At 37.3% G+C, this 22,984-nt stretch overlaps 1 protein-coding gene across 6 annotated transcripts in view; it reads right to left on the bottom strand.

Moving 5' to 3' along the window:
• Nucleotides 1–22,984, bottom strand: part of KIF13A (kinesin family member 13A) — a 109,004-nt gene that overhangs the window by 66,888 nt on the left and 19,132 nt on the right. For all 6 annotated transcript variants that reach the window (XM_027676065.1, XM_027676066.1, XM_027676067.1 and 3 more), the window contains exon 3: nucleotides 1,295–1,307. In XM_027676065.1, the coding sequence (XP_027531866.1) occupies nucleotides 1,295–1,307 (13 nt within the window). The remainder of the gene's footprint in view (nucleotides 1–1,294; nucleotides 1,308–22,984) is intronic.

The raw sequence follows: 22,984 nt of genomic DNA, 5'->3' as shown, positions 1-22,984 counted from the left end.
CAATAGGGCTGAAGAAGTATCGAAAGGAAATCTGAAGGTGGCCTAGGGCACAGCTCAAAGATCTCAGCTCAGAACAACCATTTTACCTTTGTCACAAAATTACACTTACATGCGATGTTTGTAGAAATAGCAAAACACCCTAATATCCTTATAATAAATTTTCTTATCACAGCTTCTGAGCTACCAAGTTGAACTGGCAAAATAATTCATCTATGGCTGATGATAAGCTAGTTCATTAAAGACAAAGAGAATTCCAATATTTCTAAAATTTTATTTTAAAAAAATCCTAATTTGAAGATCAACTATGTGCAGTACCCTAAAAACTGTATAAATCAAATAACATCCACATCTCATATCACACCCTCACAAACTCAACAAAGCCTATTTTCCACTGACGGCATGAACCTTATTCTGTCTCAAACTGAAAAACATTTCACATAACGTCAGAAGTTTCAGCATTATAGCTTGAGGATATTAATGACCATCCAACTATACCTAACAATAATGTGACATTTACGCACAAGCATGCAGCTGTTCTGGTTTTGTCAAAGAAATATAAGGCCATAATTGAGCTTTTACGTAATGTTGAGAATAACTTTATTTGCCTATAATAGAACATGAATGATGTACTGCAGAAAAGGAAGGCTCTTGTAAAAAACACTTTTTTTTAGCTGAAATTACAACAGAAAGGAGGTGGGTTTTTTCCTTTTAAAAGAAAGGTTTAACAGTGATCAAACTCTCGTGTTAAATATATCAGTTGGCATTGATAGAAGAACTTTATTAATTTCCTAATATAGGTACACAACTCTTTTCTCCTGCCCTTCCTCTGCACTACAGACAACACAGACAATCCTTTCTAGGTGAATTCTGGTGTACCTTGGCAACTTTTACACTAATTATGAATTTCTGACTATCATCCAGTACAAATAAAAATTATTTGCTCCTCATTGGATGCATTTTGTCACCTTTTAAGAACAGTATTTTAACTTTTAAGCAGAATTGCGTGCAATGAAATGTTTTACACACAGTACTTGTTTACTTTTTCAAATATTTTTATGAATGCCTTAAAACTATGGCTTGTCCTGGTCACAGCTTTAACAAGTCGTGTGCCTTGCCTGCATGTCAGTTGGATTAAAATATATTCTTCTGAAATTATGAAGTCTTTAACTTGGAATTATGGGGAACAGATAATTTTTTTTAAATATCAAAGATGTATTGACCTATATGCCCAACTCTTCTGCATTGCTCAACATTTTCAAGCAGATACAAATGTACAAAGAGACAAAATACTTACCTTAGGTGGTTTTCTGGATGATTGGCAAGAAAATCAGCAACGATGACAAGAAGCATGAATATACCATTCACATAAAGAGAAGGGAGCAAAAAAAAGAAAAGAAACAAAGTCAGTGAATGTCATCACTATATGAACTTTTTTTTAACCCACAATGAATTTAAGAATAATCAGATCACAAGATATTTAAATGACATATCACAGATTTTTAACCTGTAAGTACTTACTTACTAATACAGTCCCACATTAAAAATAAAGGAAAAGGTCAGATTCCTTATAGATATAAAAATCAAACAGAACTGAGATCCAGAAAGTAGACAAGAATCTGTTTTGTCATGGAAGTTGACACACAGCCCATCTTTGGTGGCAAGTAAACTGAGCCTGTAAACTGGCAGACCAAGGTGCCAGAGTGAAGCCCCACTGACTTCAGCAGTGCTACACATGGATTACCAAGGTAAGAGACAAATGAATGTTTTTTGTAGAGATTATAGAGGTGTGAAAAAAAATAAACCTGTGTTCTCCCAGGCCACAGAAAGCCTACACAGAACATAAGAAACCAATGCAAAAGCACCATTACCTTTCATTACACATAACTATAATGAGTGCTGTCAGAAATAAAACAGGGACTACATACCCCCAGTCTAAAGACACCAGCTCAGAGTACTCCAACTTGTCCTTAAATGCATTTCTGCTTATGCTGGCAGCCATATGGCCACATTGTAAATTAAATCAGTTTGAGGATTTTTTGGTGGGATTGGTTTCAAGTGAGATCACTGCCCTGTTTCACTATGCTGCCCTGTGCTCATTAATGGCAATGCAAGAGGGGAGGTGAACATACAGTGCAGAATTAGACTGACAAGCCATTCATCAAAACTACAACCTGAGGCATATGTTTAAATTATATATTGAAATAAGCCTGAAATGATACACAGAAGAAATTTCCAGTTGCTCTTCACATCAAGGGGAAAAAAAGCATGGAAGAAAGAAGGAAAAATAATATGGATGAAGACAAAAAACACAACCAGAAAGGTCTACAGACAAACAACACAAGCAGAGAACACTGTAAGGTTTATGAGATAAGGGTATGGATGAAAGGTAATAGCAACAGACATACTACACAAAATTCAAAGATATCAAGAGGCTACACTTTCAGTGCAGAAATACGCGGGACCAAACCATGCTTTCATCCACCAGACTATGCATACCAACTGCACCAAGTCAGGAGGTGGAGGTGGGGGGAAGACAGAAAACACTTTGAGCAGTTTTCTCAGCAACCCACAATACAAGAGCTCAGCAAAAGATGCCAAAGCGACGCAAATCCACAAACACATCTTATGCAATCTTTTCTGCCTACTCTCAGCTTGTACCTTAGATGACACATCTATCTGCCTGAACCAGAAGTTACATAGCTGGTACACAGCACTGGTGTAATGCAAACATCTTTTGCCTCTGAGCTAAACCACTTGCTGCAGCTTTACCCTTTCATTATTGGTGGCTACTCAGGCTCAGTCCATGGTTAGCTCATGTACAGGTGGCTCAGAACTTGTGCAGAATGCACTCTTATCTAACTGAAAAATACATTTAGTTGTACTCTGCATACTTTCATTTTAATCATCGTTTTCAGATATGATGCAAGTCCAACGTTATCAGCCTGTCCAGACAGAATCCCAGCACCAGCTCAAAACTTTGAAAAGAAAATCCTACTGAAAGAAGTCATCCAAGGTCTTTTGGAAAGCTTTTTAATACACTCATATCTTGAAAAATAATTCCATAATACATCAGCTTTCTTAGAGAATTCCTGATAAGACTGCTGTACAGCTTCAGCGGAAGGCCTAAACAGTTTAGTTGAAGTAAAAACCAACACAAAGTTTATCAACTTCTTTTTTCTTTTCTGAGATCATTCTTATAAGCCCTAATTGGAAAAGGTACAGAATACAACTGAAGTAAACAAATGGTTTGACACATTTCTTAAAATGTTTACTTAAGCAACATAAGCCACTACCTTTTTGGAACTCTCATCTTACTCTATCTTGATTTCCATTTCAAAAAAATGTGTAATAGCCACTTTTTAAAGTCCTGGTGGACAGCAGAGCTTCCCAGTAGCATCACTGATCTCAGGGGTTTCAAAGCACAAGGAGCTGCAGCTTCCTACCATAATGTCACATCCTACTGCCCCAAACTCAAGACCGACTTAAGCAACTCCCAACAACTCCCTGCATCACCAAGAGCAATGTGATCAAAGGCCTCTGGAATAAGTCGGCTATATCGTCTCACAGGATAGATTTTTAAGCTATTTGGAAATTCCAGCTAACCAGCTCAGTGTAACCATTATCCTGGCAGTGATTCAGGTGGAGACACTCCAAAATACTTACTTCAATCAAAGGACTCAGACTAATAAATAAAGAACTGTGTACAGTTTACCAGAAATCACATCTGTGGCAGCTTAAAGATGTGCTATAAATCCCTGCATTACCCTCAATCAATTTGTCACATACTTTTTTTGGTCTGCTTTTTTTATTTTATTTTAATATGTACTTCATGGTTTCTTTCCTTTCCTAGAAACCAGCAGCTTTCGGCTTCAAAGATAATTGAATTTGTCTCAATTTTTACCAAACAGTGACGATAAAAACATGGTGATTCAGTGACACAGCTGGGGCTGGGGAGGCAGGGACACACACACAACACATGTATGGACAAGAGACCAAAGATACAACAATTAGAATGTTTATTTCCAAGAATTTTTAATTACATGTCTAATCATCCTTGGTGTTAATGATAAGATGTAAGTAACACATTTTGAGTGACAACAAAATCTCCTCTAAAGTGGACAGTTAGTATACACTTCAGGACATTATCAGAGTTACCTAACCTTTTAATGCATCTGCACAACAACAGATTTTGGTTTAACCTGATAGGCATCTTCAATCTGCACTCTCAGACAGAAGACTGACTTTTCTCACATGCCTGGAACTCAAAACCCAAGCAAATACCATCAAGAGCCTGAAAAATATTCTCATAGGCCAGGAGAAAAGCATGAATTTCAATGACCACAAAGCTTCCGAACTTGCTTCTGCCTTTGTCCTTAAGCCTTCATGACTTTAGTAAAATATCACTAGAATGATTTTCCAACTTTACTGAGCAATGTGTCTGGTGCTGGTATCTACTCAGGCTTTATTTTTCACAACAGTACTAAGCCTCTCCTGTCTTGCTTGGCTAATACACATGAAGACCCCAGACTGTGTAGGTACCTAAAATTTTAAGCCAGATAAAGAAAAACAATTTATAGAATGTGCAAATGTAAACTTCTTTTCCTGTTGTCCCTTGCTAAAATTAAAAATGCTTCTCACATTTGCCAAGAGAAGTGACTCACAAAATGTCAATTCTCATGTTCTATGTCAGAACATGAATGAGAACTCTTCTTGACTGCATTCACATTTTCTCCTTAACAACTACCCCACTGCCTGTAACAGCACACCGTGAGAGGAGTGCACTTTGCTAGTAGTTTAACAACAGCAAAGGTTGATTCTTCTTTTTTATCTTTCTAACTACCTACATTCTCTCCTAGGAGTCTTCTTTTGCCATATAGAAAACTAGTCCCATGCAATAAGAAGCAATAGAAGACACTCTTGCACTGTGAGCATCCAGAAATGTGTGATACTGTCATCTTAAAGACTTCATAACTTTCAGAACAACAACTTTCTTGTCCCTTAGCTAGTGTTGTCAGCATTTCCAACCAAATGTCACTTCTACCAGAAGGAAAAATATTTTATAAATCAAAAAAAAACTTGAGAGAATTGTTTTTTCTCTCCACTCCATATAACGGGGTTTCATCACCCCACCGGCTTCCCACCTCCGGTTAAGAAAGTCACCTTCAGTAGGGACAAGGTACGATCAAAAACAAGAACGTAGGTGTAAATCCTGGTACTCCACATTAAAGGAGACAGAGACCAGGGCATCTTTGAAAAACAGGTCTCAGATTATTTGGAACATTCACACAGCCAAATTCATCTCCAATTCAGCTGTTCTAAGAAGCCAAGTAGGTCACAATCATACTATAATTATGTCAGATTTTGGAAAGTATTTAGTGGGATTTTTCCTTTCTCACATTAGTTAATCAAGATGAAGCAATCATAACCAGTTATGTTAAATAACCACACATAGTATCTACGAATGAATGAACCAGATGACTTTGCAGTTCTTGTAAGCTGACTATACCAAAAGTCATCATCTAAGACTGAGTTTGAAATCCCCTTTTGCTCTCATCACATGTGCAACCACAGCAAAGTCATGGTACTCACTGATTTCCCAAATATATAATTGTTTACATTTAAGTGGCTACATAGTCATTGATGCACTCTTCAGGGTAACTTGTCAAAAGAATTATTACAAGCAACTATCAGTATATGAGACAAGGGAGAAAAGTCTTCAGGTTTTTATATGATGAGTTGAAAAAATCTTCCTCTCTCCTCTGGAAGTATAAAGATGAGCAAATTGAAAAGATCACTGTGATAAAAAATATTATTTCTTACATTTCATTGCTTCAGCACCTCTGGAATCTAAAGACCAGTTCTTCAAAACAAATACTGTAGTATTTTTAAGTGGTTTTAAATTTTGTTTTGTTTTCTAAAATCAGGCTGCCTTACAACTCAGGCTGAGTATATCACCAGCAGTGTGCGTTTGCCTCACTCAAAGGCAGAGTGCAAGGAAACAAACCAGTGGCAGGACCGTCAGAACAAGCGTACCTCGCTGTCCCGGATAGAAGTAACAGCACTGTTTGTTTATGCATGTGTAGGAAGTTTTCAGAGTGGTTGCAGCACAGACAGCAGACACTCAGCACTCCTAACTGCAAACAATGTAAATTATGTAGAAGCAGAGAGAGAGTGTTTCTCCTATCTTTCACAGTAAGATCATATAGCTCTAGGACCCTTCCTTGTCTCATGGTTTATCACTACAGGCTGTTACTTGCAGGCTTGATACCAAGCATGTTAAAAAGTGTAGCTATATATTATTGATGAACACTGTACTAAACTACCTAGGAAAATATCACAGGCTGCCACAGTAACAGTATCAGATGATTATATACCGCAAACTACTGGCAGTACATCATTTTCTCTACAAAGAACACAGAAAAAGGACATTTATTTGCCCATTTCCCCCATGAATTTTCTAAATGCAGAAGGAGACTGAAGTAGATAGCAGGGGCAATGCTCTTAAAGGGAACAGCATCCCACCTTTGTGCTTATCTGGGGCACCTCCTGTACAGTCAACTAATGAAGCTGGCACCACAATTCAATACAAGGATTCCTGGAAGAGTGACTTTACATACTGTGTGAGCACACATATGTACAAAAAATATAGATAATTAGTTTTTTTATATTCTTGCATAAGGTATCTATTTAATCCTCCTACCCAGCAAAAGTCTGCTCTATGGACAAAATAATCCTTTGAAGAACAGCATTTTAACAAGCAAAGCAATTTGAGCAAGTGCCTGCATAATAAGGTAGTAGCTGATCATAATCAGAAACACCACGAGAAACAGATGCATACTCTAATAAGTTGTTCTCACATGCTTAATAGAAACTTACTATGCAAAGAGAAAAGTCAGACACCAAAATCAGAATGACAAATACTGCAGTGCAAGTTAAACAAAATAGACATTACAGTAACAGAGTGACTTCCATGACAAAAAAGAAGAAAATGCCTGGATATTTCACCATAACAGGGTTCCACTCCAAGCACGAAGTTCATTCACTACACCAATGAAACCACAGGTTATGAAACCAACACAAGCTGGTTAAAGTAAGTGAAAGGCATTATATTCTGACATTTATAACAAGGAAAACAGAAAGTGACAACTGTCCAGGAACATTATTAGTCACTACTTACCTTCACTCCCAAGTTCTGACTATTTTTACTGCCCAAGGCATTATTATTACAATGCCAGCAATTTGTTGACATGAAGTTCAAGTGTTTCTAATCTTTACACACAAGCCTTGGTGTCATGTAAAAACAACTACTGACAGCCCAAAAAAGGGCTGACACCTACCCTATATGCAACAGCACACCACTGTGCGAACAGCAGTTGGCTTAGGAGAACAGTCACCACGCAATAGCAGAAAGATTCATGTATCCCTCTGCTAAAAAACTCACCAAAAAATAACCTGAATACTCTCCTATACAAAATAAGTTGGGGGGGAGTATGTTTGGTTGTTTTGTTTTTTTTTTTTAAATCCCATTTTGGTTAATTTACTTAGTTTTATTGAAAAGGTAAAAACTAACTAAAATTGTCATTCTGCTCCGAGATCAAAGAGCTCTACTGCAATCCTGACTTCTTAGACTCCATGTAGAACCTACCGCGTTAAATACTCTATTTTCCCCAAGACTTTAATCATACTCATTCAAAACTTATCCAAGACTCTAGTTATTGTAATGCAAACCTGCTACCCCAATTACAATGACAGCATAGCCACAATCACAAGTATACCAAGCTTGTTCTTATTAACATCCAGCTAGCCTCATAACAGAAAGGCAAAAGAATGCAAGTCTACTTAATGTTCCTAGCAAGGGTAGATACACTACCAAGTTCTCCTGATCTTTTCAAAACAAGTCTTTTCCCCTCCTTTTCAATAAAACTGAATGCACAAGAAACTAAACAAGGAGATTTTTACTACCTAATCAGGTTTAGCTAATCAGGATGAGGAAATGAGGCAGGGGAAAAAGAATCTGATCTCAGCACCCAAGATCTGTTAGCTCTGGTTAGCTCTAAGAACCAATGAATGGTTCTTAGCCTGAATGCAATGAAACTGCTGTCAGAGTTCTGGAAAGTATGTGGAAACACATTCTATAAATGTTAATAAAACTGCAGTGGCATTTCTCAGGCACCCATTATTCTTATTCTGTTGCATTTGTTACTAGTGCTCTTGAGGAGAAAACACCCCAAGCATTAACTGGCATTTCAACTCTGTGCACAAACTCTGTTGAGACTCTCACACCCAACCAGTCACTGGAGTCAGCTACTCATAGCTATTAACCACCTCCTAAGTCTCCAATGTCAATGGAAAATGTTCCCTTTCAACACTACCACTTCTTTAAAATTCCTTCAGAAATGCTTGTAAGAACCATCAAAACATCAGTGAGGATATATCCCTTGTGGAGGTAGTGCTCAAAGCTATTTGAAAAATACATTGCTATTTTATCACTATATACAGTATTTAATCCATGACAGACTGCCTTCAAAGGCATGTGAAGGAAATTTGATAAGCAACACAGTATTTCATAAATTAAATTTGGTTTTTGTTAGTTAACTGGTTCAAAACTGAGGCATTACAATTTGCTAGAAAGACATATACAGAGCAACTAACAGCTTCATTGGCAAGGGACAAGACAGAAGATCTCTAGTCAGTGGGCAAGACTGTGGACTAGGAAGAACTAAATTGTGTTAACCAAGTAACTGGATCTGAACCTTGTTTTTAACACATTACTTTCCTCAGTAAACAGAAAAAAAGAGCAAAAAAATCACTCTTTTTATGGAAGGTAAGCATATTTTTTTCCTACTGAATCAGGACAAGGATATATTTGAGAAGTTACTGAAGTTGGAGGTACATCAGCCTTGACTATGAGTTCAAGCTGGACAACAGACAAGAACCCCCAGGTCTCACTGTCACATTCCTTTACCACAACATGGAAAATTATCATTCAGTTGTCATCTACTTTATTTTACTAATGAGATTTCAAGAGAGATGCTAATTGGCTTTGACACTTCATCCTTTCACACAGCTCTGTAAACGTATGTTAGCATTCTTTAAACGTAACTGCAGTACAAAAAAGTGTCTCAGATTTAGCAAAATTCACAAATTACTACTTTTGTTTCATACTAGCATGTGTTTTTAGTGGCATGAATATTAAATGAACTTGTCAGAAAGAAAATAGTGTTCATTAATTTGTATTTAAAATTAAAACAGGTTTGATGACAATACACATTAGCAGAGCAAATTTCACCCCTTCACTCAAAAACATTTTCTATCTCAGCTGGTTGCAATACCAGCTGCTTTGGTGACTTTGAGATGACATTATTTGCTTAACAGACAGACTTAACAACTACTACCATTTGCCAGAAAGTGGACACTGCAGAAAAGATTATGATAATTCATGGGATAAATAAGGTTTATTGTGTGGAACAACGATTCAGGAACGCAAACTCAAATCAACTCTAAATAGACAAAGGGAACTGAGCTGTTGCTGCACCAACATTTAAAAGTACTGAGACTATTCTTGTATAGAAGTCATACAAGCAGGACCTCGAAAACTTTTCACTGATCTCTACAAAGCTTAGGCAGTAGCGTAGTCAGCTCCAGTAACCATGAAATGAACCACAAAAGTTACCAAAAGGCTAGAAAAATTCTTCAAAGTGTATGTTCCAAGTTTATCAGTTAACAAAAAGAGAACAACTGCCAAGGGAGGTAGCAGTCTTTACAGAAAGAAGACATCAAGCACTAAGTTACTGAACCTAGCAGGGAAAGGTACAACCTGAACTCATTTCTAGAATTTGAGAATATATCATTCCCAGCAGAGAAGGGTGGTAACTGCAATGGCACTCAGATTTTTCATCTGAGGACCTCAGACAAGAGATTAGATGCCTTTCTAGTAGACACCAGAGAGGTAAAAGAGAACATATCCTACACAACAAAAGAAGTGAGAAAAAAAGAGAATTTAACAGGCTCCCTGCTCCTTCTCCAATGAGCTGTGAATTTGTGACAACTTGTATAATCATTATGCTACTTCAAGCCACAAGCATTTCCTTTTTTTACAGCAAAGCTTGAAGGCAAGACCTCTCTAGAAGGAATTATGTTATGTATGTAACGTACTTGGTAGAAATGACAACTATCTCGTTGCCAGGTGCCATATGGTAAAATCATAAATTACAGGAGTCACAAACACATCACACTTTAATCCAATCATACAATGAGCACTGTGGAAAAATAAACAAGATCCCTAAACCTTCCTGGACTGAAAAATGAAGTACACACTGATTATGTACAACAAAATAGGAAATATTTAGATCTGCAGTAACAATAGAAGTCTAACCTCTTTACAGGGCTAAAAAAGCAAGGATCATCTTAAGACTGGATGATTTTATGTTAACAGATAACAGATTAAAAGACCCAAATTATATGTGAATCCAGCGTTAAGGAAATTCTTTTGCCAGATCTAATATAATTCTAAAGGGTTGAATTCACGTTCTTATTCTGGTTTTATATGATGGAGAATGATAAAATCACATTTAAAAAAAATTAAAAATTAGGAACCAGAGTATTTTTCCTATGAGGAGAGGCTGAGAGAGCTGGCACTGTTCAGCCTGGAGAAGAGAAGGCTCAAGGGGAATCTCATCAAGGTATATAAATATCTGAAGGGAGGACCTAAAGAGGAGGGAGACACGAACTGAAACACAAGAGGTTCCACTTTTTCACTCTCCCTTAGAAATACTCAAAAGCCCTCTGGTCACAGTCCCGCACTACCTGCCCTACTGGTCCTGCTCGAGCAGTGGGGTTGAAACAGATGGCCTCCAGTCTCAACTTTTCTGTGAAAAAAGCTAAAATAAATTTTTCAAAGATATTGTGGCATACAGCAGTAGCATGAACATTAATATAAGAGATGATCTGAAAGGTTTGCGACTCAGCAATTTGTAACCATTACTTTCATACCAAACTTGTGCCAATTTAAAAAAGCCAATTAAAAACCAGCTCTAGAAATCCTTAGATGATGTGCTCCCCACACCAACCAATATACAGCAGTTTCATAAAAAGAAATTTTCAATGTAGTATAAAATTTGTGGCAGCTCAGCAACCTTCAGTGGAGTTTCACATCTGGCTTTTATGACCAACATTTTTTCACATCTCCAAAAAGATACAGGCAGTCTCCTGTGAAGAATATTATTCACTGAGCTCATCAAGTGATGTTATCAGGCAAGGACTGGCATCCAGCTTTCACCTATTGATTTTTAGTGAATGAGCTGGGACAGGATTACTTTTAACATCACAGTAGCAAATTCTAGTTTCCTCTGACAGATGAAGGGAGGTTAATTAAAATTCCTGATAAAGTATTACAAGTAGTTTTCAATATAAGAAATGTCGATTTCAAAAAGAAAACGTGGGCATGACTCACAGGATCACAGCCACAGCAAGAAGGCAGTTTTAGGGAGCACTACAAGATAGCATAAGAGAGAAACAGAAGTCATCTCAGACTTCATAGATGTTGATGGCTTTTAGAAAGTCTAGAAAGAGGTCACGATATAATGGTACACAAGTCATTTATGTGATCAGAGAGCTATTAAGAACTGAAATGCATTTTCAGTATTTCCTGAAAAGACAGAAACAAAAAATTAGTTATGTTTGTTGTTACAGCTAAAGAGTAACACCTGCCAATATATATAAGCTGGCTGAACAAAGCAATAAAACATAGAGCAAGAATCTCCAGGTCATATAGTCCACAACTGTCATAGGCAATGCCATAAAGTCTTTTGAGATGGAGTCTGAATAATTCAATGTTGTTCTGCCTCATGAAATGCTATTCATTGTCCTACTGTCCAGAAAGTTTTCCCAAATTTTGACAGTGAAGAAATTTAATCTCATTTTTTTTGGTTTTGTACCAACATGGTCCTGTAATTTAACCGTTCAATCAAACGACTTTCTACATGTGCTCTCATGTGTTACATTTCCCTCCTAGCTCTAAGCATACACACATTTCTATGTACGAGGTTCTGCAGTCCTCTAGCCATCTTAACTTCAAATCAGTTTGAATTCATATTTCTTAAGCACAGTGAATCTCAAATGTAAAGAATACTCCAAAAGTCCAAGACACTACCAAGTCCGATGCTACTCCAAAATCCAGTACTACCAAGAGTCTTTTAGAATGGCATAGTTCCTATGTCGTATTCATATCGAACTGTTTATGAAGAAATATTCACATTTAAAAAGTTTGGAAAACATGGAAACAAAAATCTCTTTGCATAGAAAGCATAACTCTTTCCAGTCTTTGCTGTATTCCTTCAGTACTCTTTAACAGCTGTTGCCTAGGTCTTCCGTGCATTGCAAAAGGAGGAATCATGACACATTTCAGTTTGCAATAGAGATCAGAAGGGAGGTAAGAACCATAGAAATTGCTTTATTTTTGAAACATGAAGAAACGCTTTAACTAGCAAATTCTTTCTGATCAGAAACAGAGAAAGAAAAACTTTGAAAGCAGAGATTGTATCTTTAATTAGGCTGCAGGTTTTATCCCTGCAGGGGATGGGGAAGGAGGAAAAACAGGTAAGGTTTCAGTTGTGTATGCTTTGTTTCAGGTCTGAGGCAGAATGAGTAAGCTTCAGACTAAAAGACATTGGCAACAGTTGCTCTAAGAATACCTCACTGTAATTGTTCAAGAGGCAGAGCCAGTTTAAGAAGTTTCTGCTCTTCTCCAACTTCTTGTTCCCAGCTCTGTGCCACAGTCTGTCACATTCGGCTGTGCTTCTGCCAGACAGCTGCAAGGCGAGGGGAGTGTCAGGAGGGAGCATTAGTTTGATTTGCCATTCTTTATTTGAAAAATTATCTTCACTGGTTTAGTTTACAAAACCAGAAACCAGCTGTATCAATGCAGGGAATGTATACAGTAAACGTCAATGTGCAACTGGGAAACATGAAACCAGGGAGAAAGGGGTGAAGCTGTACTGACTGCCAGGCCACTGCCACATCACAGGAGGGGTAGACTCTGCTTCTGACACCTGATGAATGTACAGCAGAAAACTCAGCAGCAGCCTAGTCAGCTGCAGAACATGCGTGCTCTCACCAGCCATGGGCAGTGAGAAACTACACACAGAATTGACTAGTATGTTCAGGCTTAATGACCTTCAATTTTTTTTTTTTTATTATTAATTTATCTAAAAATTTTAAAATCAGATGGACTTTTAAAAGTGACACCATCCTGTGACAAAAGTCCACAGTTTAATTATGGGCATATCTTTGTCCTTGTTCTGAATCCAGCCCGAGATAATTTAAGTCCCACCATTCCTGTAAGATAACAGGTAGTAAATCCTTTCTCCTGTTGTTCATGGGTGTACAGATCTCTAACCATATCCCTTTTCCCTACTCAGCTGTCTTCTCCTAGACCAAGCACTTCTTAATTTGTTATTGGTTCCTCATGTACAAGCGTTCTATAAGTTCACCACCCTTACTGCCATCCTCTACCTCTTCCTAGTCCCAGCACACCTTTATGAAACAGGAGGGCCAGAATAAAGCACAACAGTTGAGAGCACTTTGCAGCTGCACAGAGACATGAAGTTTCCTCCCTCGTTCCCTGCTCTTTCCCAACATGTTTTTCCAGTAGGTCATGACAGTCTCTCACCATTTTTTACCCATTTGCTGAGCACTAAGCTGATGTTTCCCTTGAACGAGGAAAACTCCAAAATTATTCATCTGAGAACAGGCAGTCCAGAAACCACAGTTGGGTATGTAAGGTCAGAAGAGTTTTGTGTTTCATGGCAAGTTTCATGTACCTTTTTATCATCCAGCCACAATCCACCTGAAGTCCTCCCACGACTTTCTGTGGCTGCCGTGCTCTAACAATGGCTGCAGCAGCATTGTGCTGCCAGTATATTCCATCCTACCCATATTCAGCCCTTCATTTACAAAAGAAGAAAAACCAGAACAAGCAGATATCTCTTCAGGACTCCACACAAGATGTGCAGTGGTGAAAGAGAAGATTTTAGCTAGACACATGCCTCATCCCTATTCAGTCTGCCATTTTTAATTAACTGGGAGAAATTAAAAGTCACAGCCCATGGGCTGGGACCAGCTTCTTCTCCTCCAAAAAACCTGAAGCACGAGTATCAGTGCCTTGATGGCTTAAAATAACCCATTGAAACATGTAAAATTAATCTGAATATTGAATCTCTCAGAAGTCTTTGTAAAATGAAGCTAAGGAAACTTGCAGAATGAGCATGTCCCTTCCAAAGGGAACAAAATTGCATATGAAATCATAGCTAAACTACGCAACCAATACCATTCACATAGGAAGTGCTGAAAAGCGTTGTAGAAAATAATTAAGTCCGATTCTTAAAAATGCTATCAATACTTTTGCTAGACACTAGTTTTTTAAACTAAATTAACAATGTAGTTAACAGATAAGTTAACTACAGAACTCCTTGGTCAGCTTTTTGCAATTATCTGAAATTGTGATGCCATTACTAGGACACCTTTTATGGTTGTTTGAGAAGAAAAAGATGCAGATTAAAAGAATGCAGCAATTTTTAAAAAGAGATTATACAAAAGCCTAAGACCAAAGTGACAGTACTGAGTTTTGAAATATCCTTTGAAAGTAAAATATCCTTCTACCTGAAGACCTGTCTGCACAATCAAATCTAAAGCTTGGGACATGAAGCAATACTCAGTACTTTTGTTTGTTCATTTAAATATGTTGCAAACAGATTTTGTGGCATCATCCAATTCAAAAGCTGAATCCAAGAAACTGTACACCAGGGAGAAAAAAGCGAGGCTAGAGACAGTATTTTTGCTGCATAATCTAAAGGACTAAAAATATTTGCTTTATTTGCAGTTTTCTTCTCAACAGGTTGCAGTGGAAAATTTGACAAACATCTTAGCTTTTCTATCTCTCATTTTCCAAATATTGAGGATCAAGATAAATATAACATACAAAAGCTTCCTTCAAATACAGCTTTCCACATTTATTATTATAGCATAATCTGAGGGGCTACATTCTAGGATTGCAATTCTGTTTTTATTTAATGTCCATTGTACTACCTCACACAAAAATGGATGTTCTTTGCATGCCCTATTGAACACACCTGTACCTTCTCCTTTGTGCAACACCTGTAGCTAACTAGTCAATAAAAAAGCAGAAAAGCAATTATTTCATATTTAATGTGTCTTCCATAATCTAAACAGCCTCACTTTGGTAATGGAATCTACCCCAACAGATAAAACCAAAAGGTCAATATAACATTTACTCTAGTTATAGATCACTTGTATAAAAATTACTGTCAAGCTCAGCGAAAAATAAGGTAACTGCACAACATAAAGATACATAGAACTGGTAACTTTTTAATAGAAATATAGTTTTTCCAAATGGCACTTATTTAGACTAATCTATATATGATATTTAGGGTAATTACTTCAGTTACTATGAGAAGAGTAACTCGACTCTTGGGCAGTTACAAATAGATACAATTTCTGTACAGCACTGCAAAAAGCATCAAGAGTTTCTTAAATCCTCTCTCACTAAAAAAAAAAAAAAATCCTCTAGAAGATAACATTGTATACATAAAATCAAATGCAACCCCAGCTTGTCAAACACAAAAATTCATTAGTATCACATTTTACCCCAGAGGCAGGAAAGGAAGAAGGGAGAGAAAAGGAGGGTAAGTAGAAGAGAAAGATTCTTTTTTCCTTACAGAAGAAAATAACCAGTGGTTATTTCTCCATGTATCATAGTGGTAGACAGCAGAAGCGGATAGTACTCTATCTCCAACTTTTATCCCACGGGATCTAGTTGCAGCAGCACAAGCAGTAGCAAGAAAAGGTCCCTATGTACATTGCTGAAGGTGTAAAGGGCCACAGAGGCATCAACAGCCCCTCAGATGAAACCTAAACACAAGACACCACTGTAGACACATGCCCTGCACAAGCATAGCTACTGCCTCTCCTGTCCCCGGGGTGTGCTCCTTCAGAGGACCACCTTTCTCTTTGTTAACAGAAGAGACAGGCAAAGAGCAACCATAAAACGGCCTCTTCAAAATCTGCATTGACAAGCAATGCTGTCACAGCAGTGTGATGCTGAGCAAACAAGAATGGAGCAGCAAGATGTTGCTCTGCACATCTGTAGCCAGGAAAAATCTGCACAAAGGCTACAGTAAAAGCCTGGGCCTAATTATAAAATCCCCCTTTTTTTCAAGTGTCACATTTGCTGTTGCCCTAAGACAATTTGTTCAGGATTATAAAAATATATCACTCTGGGAACATGATTCGACTCATAACTGGTAGGAAAAAACATCTTTTGACTAACTGAGAATTCAGAAAGTATATTAAATGAGTTTTTTTAATTTGTTTTGTTTTAATTCAGGTGAACATTTAAAGATGCCTTTGGAGCTTTATTAAAAACAATCAGAAGAAATTATAGAAGACACCAAAAAATGTTCAACTCCTCCCTCCCGTTCTCATTAAGATTACCTTGGCAATACAGACAAATTCTTTATAGCAGAAAGTACGTGCTCAAGATCCAAAAGCTGGCAGTGAGATTTCTCAAAAGTTAAATTACAGAATAACCAGGTTCACTTGCTTGTAAAGCCCAAATTTCAATGCACAAAAATAGTTTTTGCTATATAGAGTTGCTGCTTCACTCCTTACTGGATTGCAAGTTAAGCTGCTGAAATGGAGTTAGAGAATAAAGCTGAAGGTTAGTAAATATAGAAGATAAAAAATTCAGCTTCTAATACTTTACAGGACAATAACTACCAGGCCTTATCTCACTTAACTAACCAAAGATCAATATCATGAAATGAAAAATAAGCAATTCAAACAAGAAGACAGAAAAATTCCATTAAGTACCTGACTCCCCCCCCCCCCAAAAAATTTGGTTTTTATCTTTTTGTCTTGACATATTTTATTACAGCTACACAAAAATGGTATTCTTCTCCTGCCAGCTTGATTATTTTCTGCTCCTCCTTTTCTACTCTCCTCAAATGTTGGGGTTTTTTTAAATAACTGTGCTAAAGAGCTGGACTGAATCTAATAAAACTAAAGAACACTGAAACAAAATGCTGATATATTGCCAACATAAATTTTGGCCTGTATTGTTAACAGGGTCTCACTAACCCAGCTCGAAATAGTTTGCGCCTTGGACATTTTGGATTAAACTCTACTGTACAAGATTGAACTCACAAACTGCAACATCTAAGTTTCAGTTTTCTGTCTATTCTTTGACCATTTTTCCATGGATACTTTTCAGATCCTTTTTTGAATTCCATGTGTTTTAATATTTGTTGTAGCAACATGATAATGAAATATACAAGTCACTGCAATCACAAAGCTCTTCCAAAAATATGAAGACAGAATTTATTCCACTTGCAGAGAAGGCACATCCTCAATCTCCGAGCCAAGCTTTATGTTAGGCACTAGGTATACAGCTTGGAAACAGAACTGTATAATGGAAATACTGAGAAGCTCTTTGCCATAGCATTGCTGGCAATATAAACACCCAAGATTACAAACAATATCATCATGTGAGCATTCCAGGCCGGTCTATAAATAGAACTCAGAAAGAACTGGCCTCTCACAAATACGGTGCTTCAGTACAACGTGTATCTGCTAAAAATACCAAATAAGTTCAGTAACATAAGTCTGTCTGAATTTTGTGAATTAAATGCCTATTTACACATCCTGTCTCATATGTTAAACTGATGATAATTGATTGGACTACTGTGATGGACTTCTGATTGAACAAGCGTATACTTTGCATGTGAGTGTTATCAGTATTTGATTTATACAGGACAAATTCGCAATACTTTCCCTGATAATAAAGTTCTACTTCAGAGCTTCTTCAGAAACACATGACTAAGTAGTTGTCTTGATCAACATCAAGATTAGAATTTATGATTCGGTAATTAACTTGGGATTCCAGCAACAAAAGCAAAAAGACATGATATTATGCCAAGATTCTTAGGGATAAGATGCTCATCTACATCTACCTATGCAAATTATTAAAACATATATTCAGAGAAAATTATTTTTTGTACAAAAAACATACTATTTTGATACCATTAATTATTTTTCCAGAAAGAGCAACAGAACAACAGATTCATACTAATGGTTACACCACGTATTTACACAATAGAGGGAGTGGACACATTCCTCAGGTAGCAGATCAGTAGTATGCAGGGTTTCAGAAACAATCAGAACTTCCTGAGAGATAATGGAAAAGATAATTCATTTATTACTCAGGATACGCTTATTCATTTTGCTTTGCCAAAAAAGGAAGGTGCTGGACACTGTTAGGGAAGAAAATGACAATCATCTTCAAAGTATTAATGACTTTAAAGTTTATCAATGGGTGTAAATGTCAATTTTAGCAATTCAGATGGACACAAAGCCAAAGAAAAAAACCTACTTTTGTGTTTCTGCAGCATGCCTCACCCCACTTGTGTTCCGTACTTCAGTATACGTCTGTTACACTATCTCACACATCAACTACTTCATTCACTATAACAAACCAGTGACAATAAAATTGAACGAATGAAGGAGACAAAAAAGAAAAACATAGGTTTAAACAAGTCCCAAACTATCTTAATTTGTGGGGTCACTTATGAAGTTGTGTATGCCAAGCATTTTTAAACTTTTGCAGACCTATTACTGATTTCACCTTGGCACAGAAGCAGGCGCAGCAAGGAGTGTTCTGACTGGCAGGCAGCCCCCTTTACTGTATGGCCCAGAACAAGGCCCGGCTGCTGCACCTCAGAAACTAGTTCTGGAGAGATTCCCAGCAAAGCACGTGACCAGCAACACACTGTGCTCCTACAGAAACCAGTGAGTAACCCAGACCCACAGCTGAGGGCCAGCAGGACATCCAACCAGCACCACACATGCACCACAGTGCCAAGGAGCGGTGGAACCCCTGCAGAGACTCCTCCTGTTCTCATCCCTCTCCCCTCAAGCAAGAATCACTCATCTGACTCTCTAGCATTATATATTTTTGAATGCAAGCTGCACAGATAGAAGAGTTTACTGTTTAGAAAACTAGAGACTGAGTAACCTTTAGCCAAGCAGCTTAAAGAGCGCTGAGGAGAAAAAAAGACTGGGGGCAGGAAACCGTAACTCTGGTTTCCACTTCTTCAGTCACCAGTGAGTTTTATTTATTTACCATACAGCATTGAAGATTTAAACTTAGCAGACAAGCTATTAAGTGTGAACTGAGAAAAAAACCCAGCATAACCACAAAAGAAATAGAAATTTCTTTAGATCAGTAAGAATGCTGAGACAAGGCCAAATAATTTTGCAGCATCCTGGCACATTTTTATAATCTGTTTAGTTGCAACTGCAGACCTGCTTCAGAAACACAAATATTTATAGAGATACTAGAAATAAAAAGAAAATAATAACCAGATACAATAGAAAACTAAAGCATTCTCAGTGTTAAAGACAACTAATTAAGACTCTGTGATGGACAAAGACAGAAGTGTAAATACTAATTGGTTCTTTTTTTGACAGAACCATGCACAGCTTTTAATAGAGTCTAAACCAGCTATCCGTGTAACTACATCAGCTGATGACAGATTCTATTTAAAGAAAATAAAGAATAGGAATTTGAAATTACAGATTTTATTCCTGACTAGGAAGACAGATCTGTGCCCTGTCACCAAAAAGTGCTCTGAAATACAGAGCATGTATGTAAGACAGTTTCAGTTTCCAAGTTGCATGTTGAAACAGGAATGTGCTCTTTTGTTCTATTTTTTTTTCCCCTCATTTAATCATAATGAAGTCACTTGCGACATTACAACGGTTTCCAGAGCAACAGTCCAGTCAGATGTGATGAACAGAAGATAAGGGTGTGCACGGGAGAGCTCTGTAACCCACCAGTGATCTTGATGGGAAACTCAACATTCTGCAGAATTCATATTCTGCAAGAATAGTTTCATATAATAGGATCAGACTTTAGATCAACATTAAAGGCATAGAAGCTGAGAGAATGCTTTTTTCCCAAAATATCTGAAAAGAATGTTTAAATCATCTGCTCTGTTCCACAAGGAAAATACACGATGTATAAAAACCAAGCAGAAAAGGCTACTGTAACAAAGGATTTACAGTTGCAATAATGTCAATGATAATCCAATGGCTGGCTAGACTCATCATCCTTCAGTATTTGGCTACAAGACTTTCCAAGAACTTAAAGACATAATGCTTTAGGAATACAGAGCAGAAAGGCAAGGTCTAAGTAATAACCCTAGATCATGTCAGGTGTATGTGCCAACCAGACACAGTCTGAAATATAAGAAACAGAGGATTGTGCCTTGAAAGGCAGGAACTTAAGCATGAGAAACGCAATCTGAATTCATCCAGAGATATACTTAGTCATATATCTACAGACAAATAACCTTTAGGGGTTTCATGAGGTGTCTGCAATCTTTCAAAACAGTGCTTGAAATGCCGTGGATTAACCGACTCCTGTGTCTGTGTCCTGGGGCACGTTAGGTGTAAACACTGCATATTAATGCTCAACCCACAGCACAGACAACACAAAAACTGCACAGTCAGCATCATTTAGATATGCAAGGCACAGGAGAGGAGCTCTTCTTTCTTATACTGTACTAATACTTTAGAGATGATTAATATTTTTCCAAAAGATTCTTCTCAGAAAAAAACATGACAAAAATATGCTGTTACATTCTCCATCGCGGGCAAGTGCCTTCCTCCTGAAGGAACTGCCGCAAATCAGCATTAGAAGGAGCAATTATCAACAAAAGCAATTGTTTCCTTATTGGTATTTTCTAACTATTGTCATGAAAACTAACCAGGAATTATGTTTCAAAAGCTACCCAGTCCTTGAACAATCTTCCAGACCTTTTGTTGCCATGAGTTTCATACTTCAGGTCAAACATAACACTGAATTACAGTAAAAGGGAAGCCCTGTGGAAATGCAGCAAACCTGTGAAAAAAGTCCTAGGACCTGTATAAACAAGTGACACAACTCAAGAATATTTACTATCAAAGACCTGGGATAAAAAACAGAGATTGTTAATTTCTCTGTACAAGGCAGAGAAATAAAGAATAGAGAACCTCAGGAAACGGTCTAATTTCTGATTAGTACAAGAAGTACGGGCACACAGCATTACTTCTGCTTCTACCATTACTATTGTGCAGTCTTCCAACAGAGACAAACACGTGCCTACAAAACTACAGGACTGCAAAAGAGGATGAAACTCTATGTGTTGTATCAGATCCCATAACAGCATCAACTTTAATTTAAAGTTGCATTTTATCAATTTCATGTTTTGGGATAAATAACTACAACAGACAAATTACAGCACCCTTGGTAAACTTGGTATCTTGGTCAATAATTTTCCAAAGAAGGAATAAAATCCATCCATGCTAGTCCTAGAGAGTAGCTTAGTATATCTACAGTAAATCTATTGTTACTGCAATACGAGTAGCTAGCTCCTAGTTAAGCTTTCAAAGGGACACATAAGCAAACAACTGCAAGAGAGACTTTGGAAATATATGTTTTAATTGGGGGAACCACCAGCAGGGAAAAATAAATACAGGAGGATCTGAGTGAAGCGGTTGTTTCCAACAAACTGAGCAGTTTAAAATTAGATTTTGCAAACCTAAAATCTCATTAAGCTTGTTTTCAAAAAAATTAATTATATGGCCCACTTGAAGAACTGTCTCAAAATAGTTTTTCTTAGAGGTCTCCTCATCACCCAATAGCAATTTTCTTCCAAAAACACATCTCGTACATGAAGAAAAAGAGAAAAAAGAAAAAAAAAATCACAAAAAAAGAAAGTGTACTCTACACATTGACTATACTTTAGCAATCTGCAAGTGCCAATTGTACTTTCATGATCAGACCTGAGTTGTCCTCCAGAAAGCCACAGTAAAATATATACCAGATTTCCCTGAATGAAAGATTATTTTTCTCACACACCTCACAATCCTGGTGCAGTCTGGAACATAAACATAAAACCAAGGTTAGAATTTTATTTCTTGACACTTATTCTCCTCTAGAAGGAAGGTACAACATGGTAATGTTTGATTTGTCTGTCACCCAACAACAGCAGACATACCTATAACCAGTTTACCTTCACTCCTCTTTCACTCCCAACAGCAACACTAGATTAACACTGGGAGACATGCTAAAAATTCTTAAACATCTCAACCTTAGAAATAGCCTTCCAAACGAATCATCCAAACCATTACTGCAATTCAAAGCAATCCCAAAGACATATGCTCACTTCATTTTACCTGTAAGGTTGTGTGAGGTGCTGGAGATTCTGTACGCTGCTTTACAGCAGGGGAAGGCTTGGGAACAATGAAAAAGCCCATCCCTGCTCTCCAGCCTTGCTCAATTGTTTCCTTTACCCATATCCTGCAAAGAGCTCCACAGTCAAAGCAATTATTTAATGGTTTCTTCTTCGCGATGCCATAACTGAAAAAATAGTTAAGATTGGAGGGTTTTGTTACTACTGTTCCTACACTAGTCATTTTTTTATGTCTGTATCATTCATTTCATTACTCACTTTTCAAAGATAAAAAAAAAAGCATATTTCCTGCACAGCTGTCTCACCACTAAGTACGAAAAGTTATTTGAATTGTTAGTATTATCTGTGGATTTAAAAAAATGCAGAACAAAAATATGAAGGGGCTAAACAGGACAAGGATACAAAATATGGAATACAACTCCCAAAACGTATGAAGACCACAAAGCATAATTAAAAGGACTTACTTTCTCATGTCTTGGGGAGGGGAAGAAATGGAATAAACTTTAAAACAAAACAAAACCAAAACGAAACCAAAAAACACCCACCAGAACACACAAGCAGATGCATTTCTTCAGAGAACACACTGCAAATGATTTTTGCATTTCCAGAAAGCAAAAACAGATAAGTTACTTTCATGAACTTTTTTTTTTCCAAACTAATTCCTGAAGAGCTTT

The sequence above is a fragment of the Neopelma chrysocephalum genome, unplaced genomic scaffold, assembly GCF_003984885.1.
Source record: "Neopelma chrysocephalum unplaced genomic scaffold, ASM398488v2 Primary Assembly neopelma1_26, whole genome shotgun sequence".
NCBI classification, from domain to species: domain Eukaryota; kingdom Metazoa; phylum Chordata; class Aves; order Passeriformes; family Pipridae; genus Neopelma; species Neopelma chrysocephalum.
Note: the sequence above shows the minus strand (reverse complement) of the source record. Positions and strands in the feature narration are given on the sequence as shown.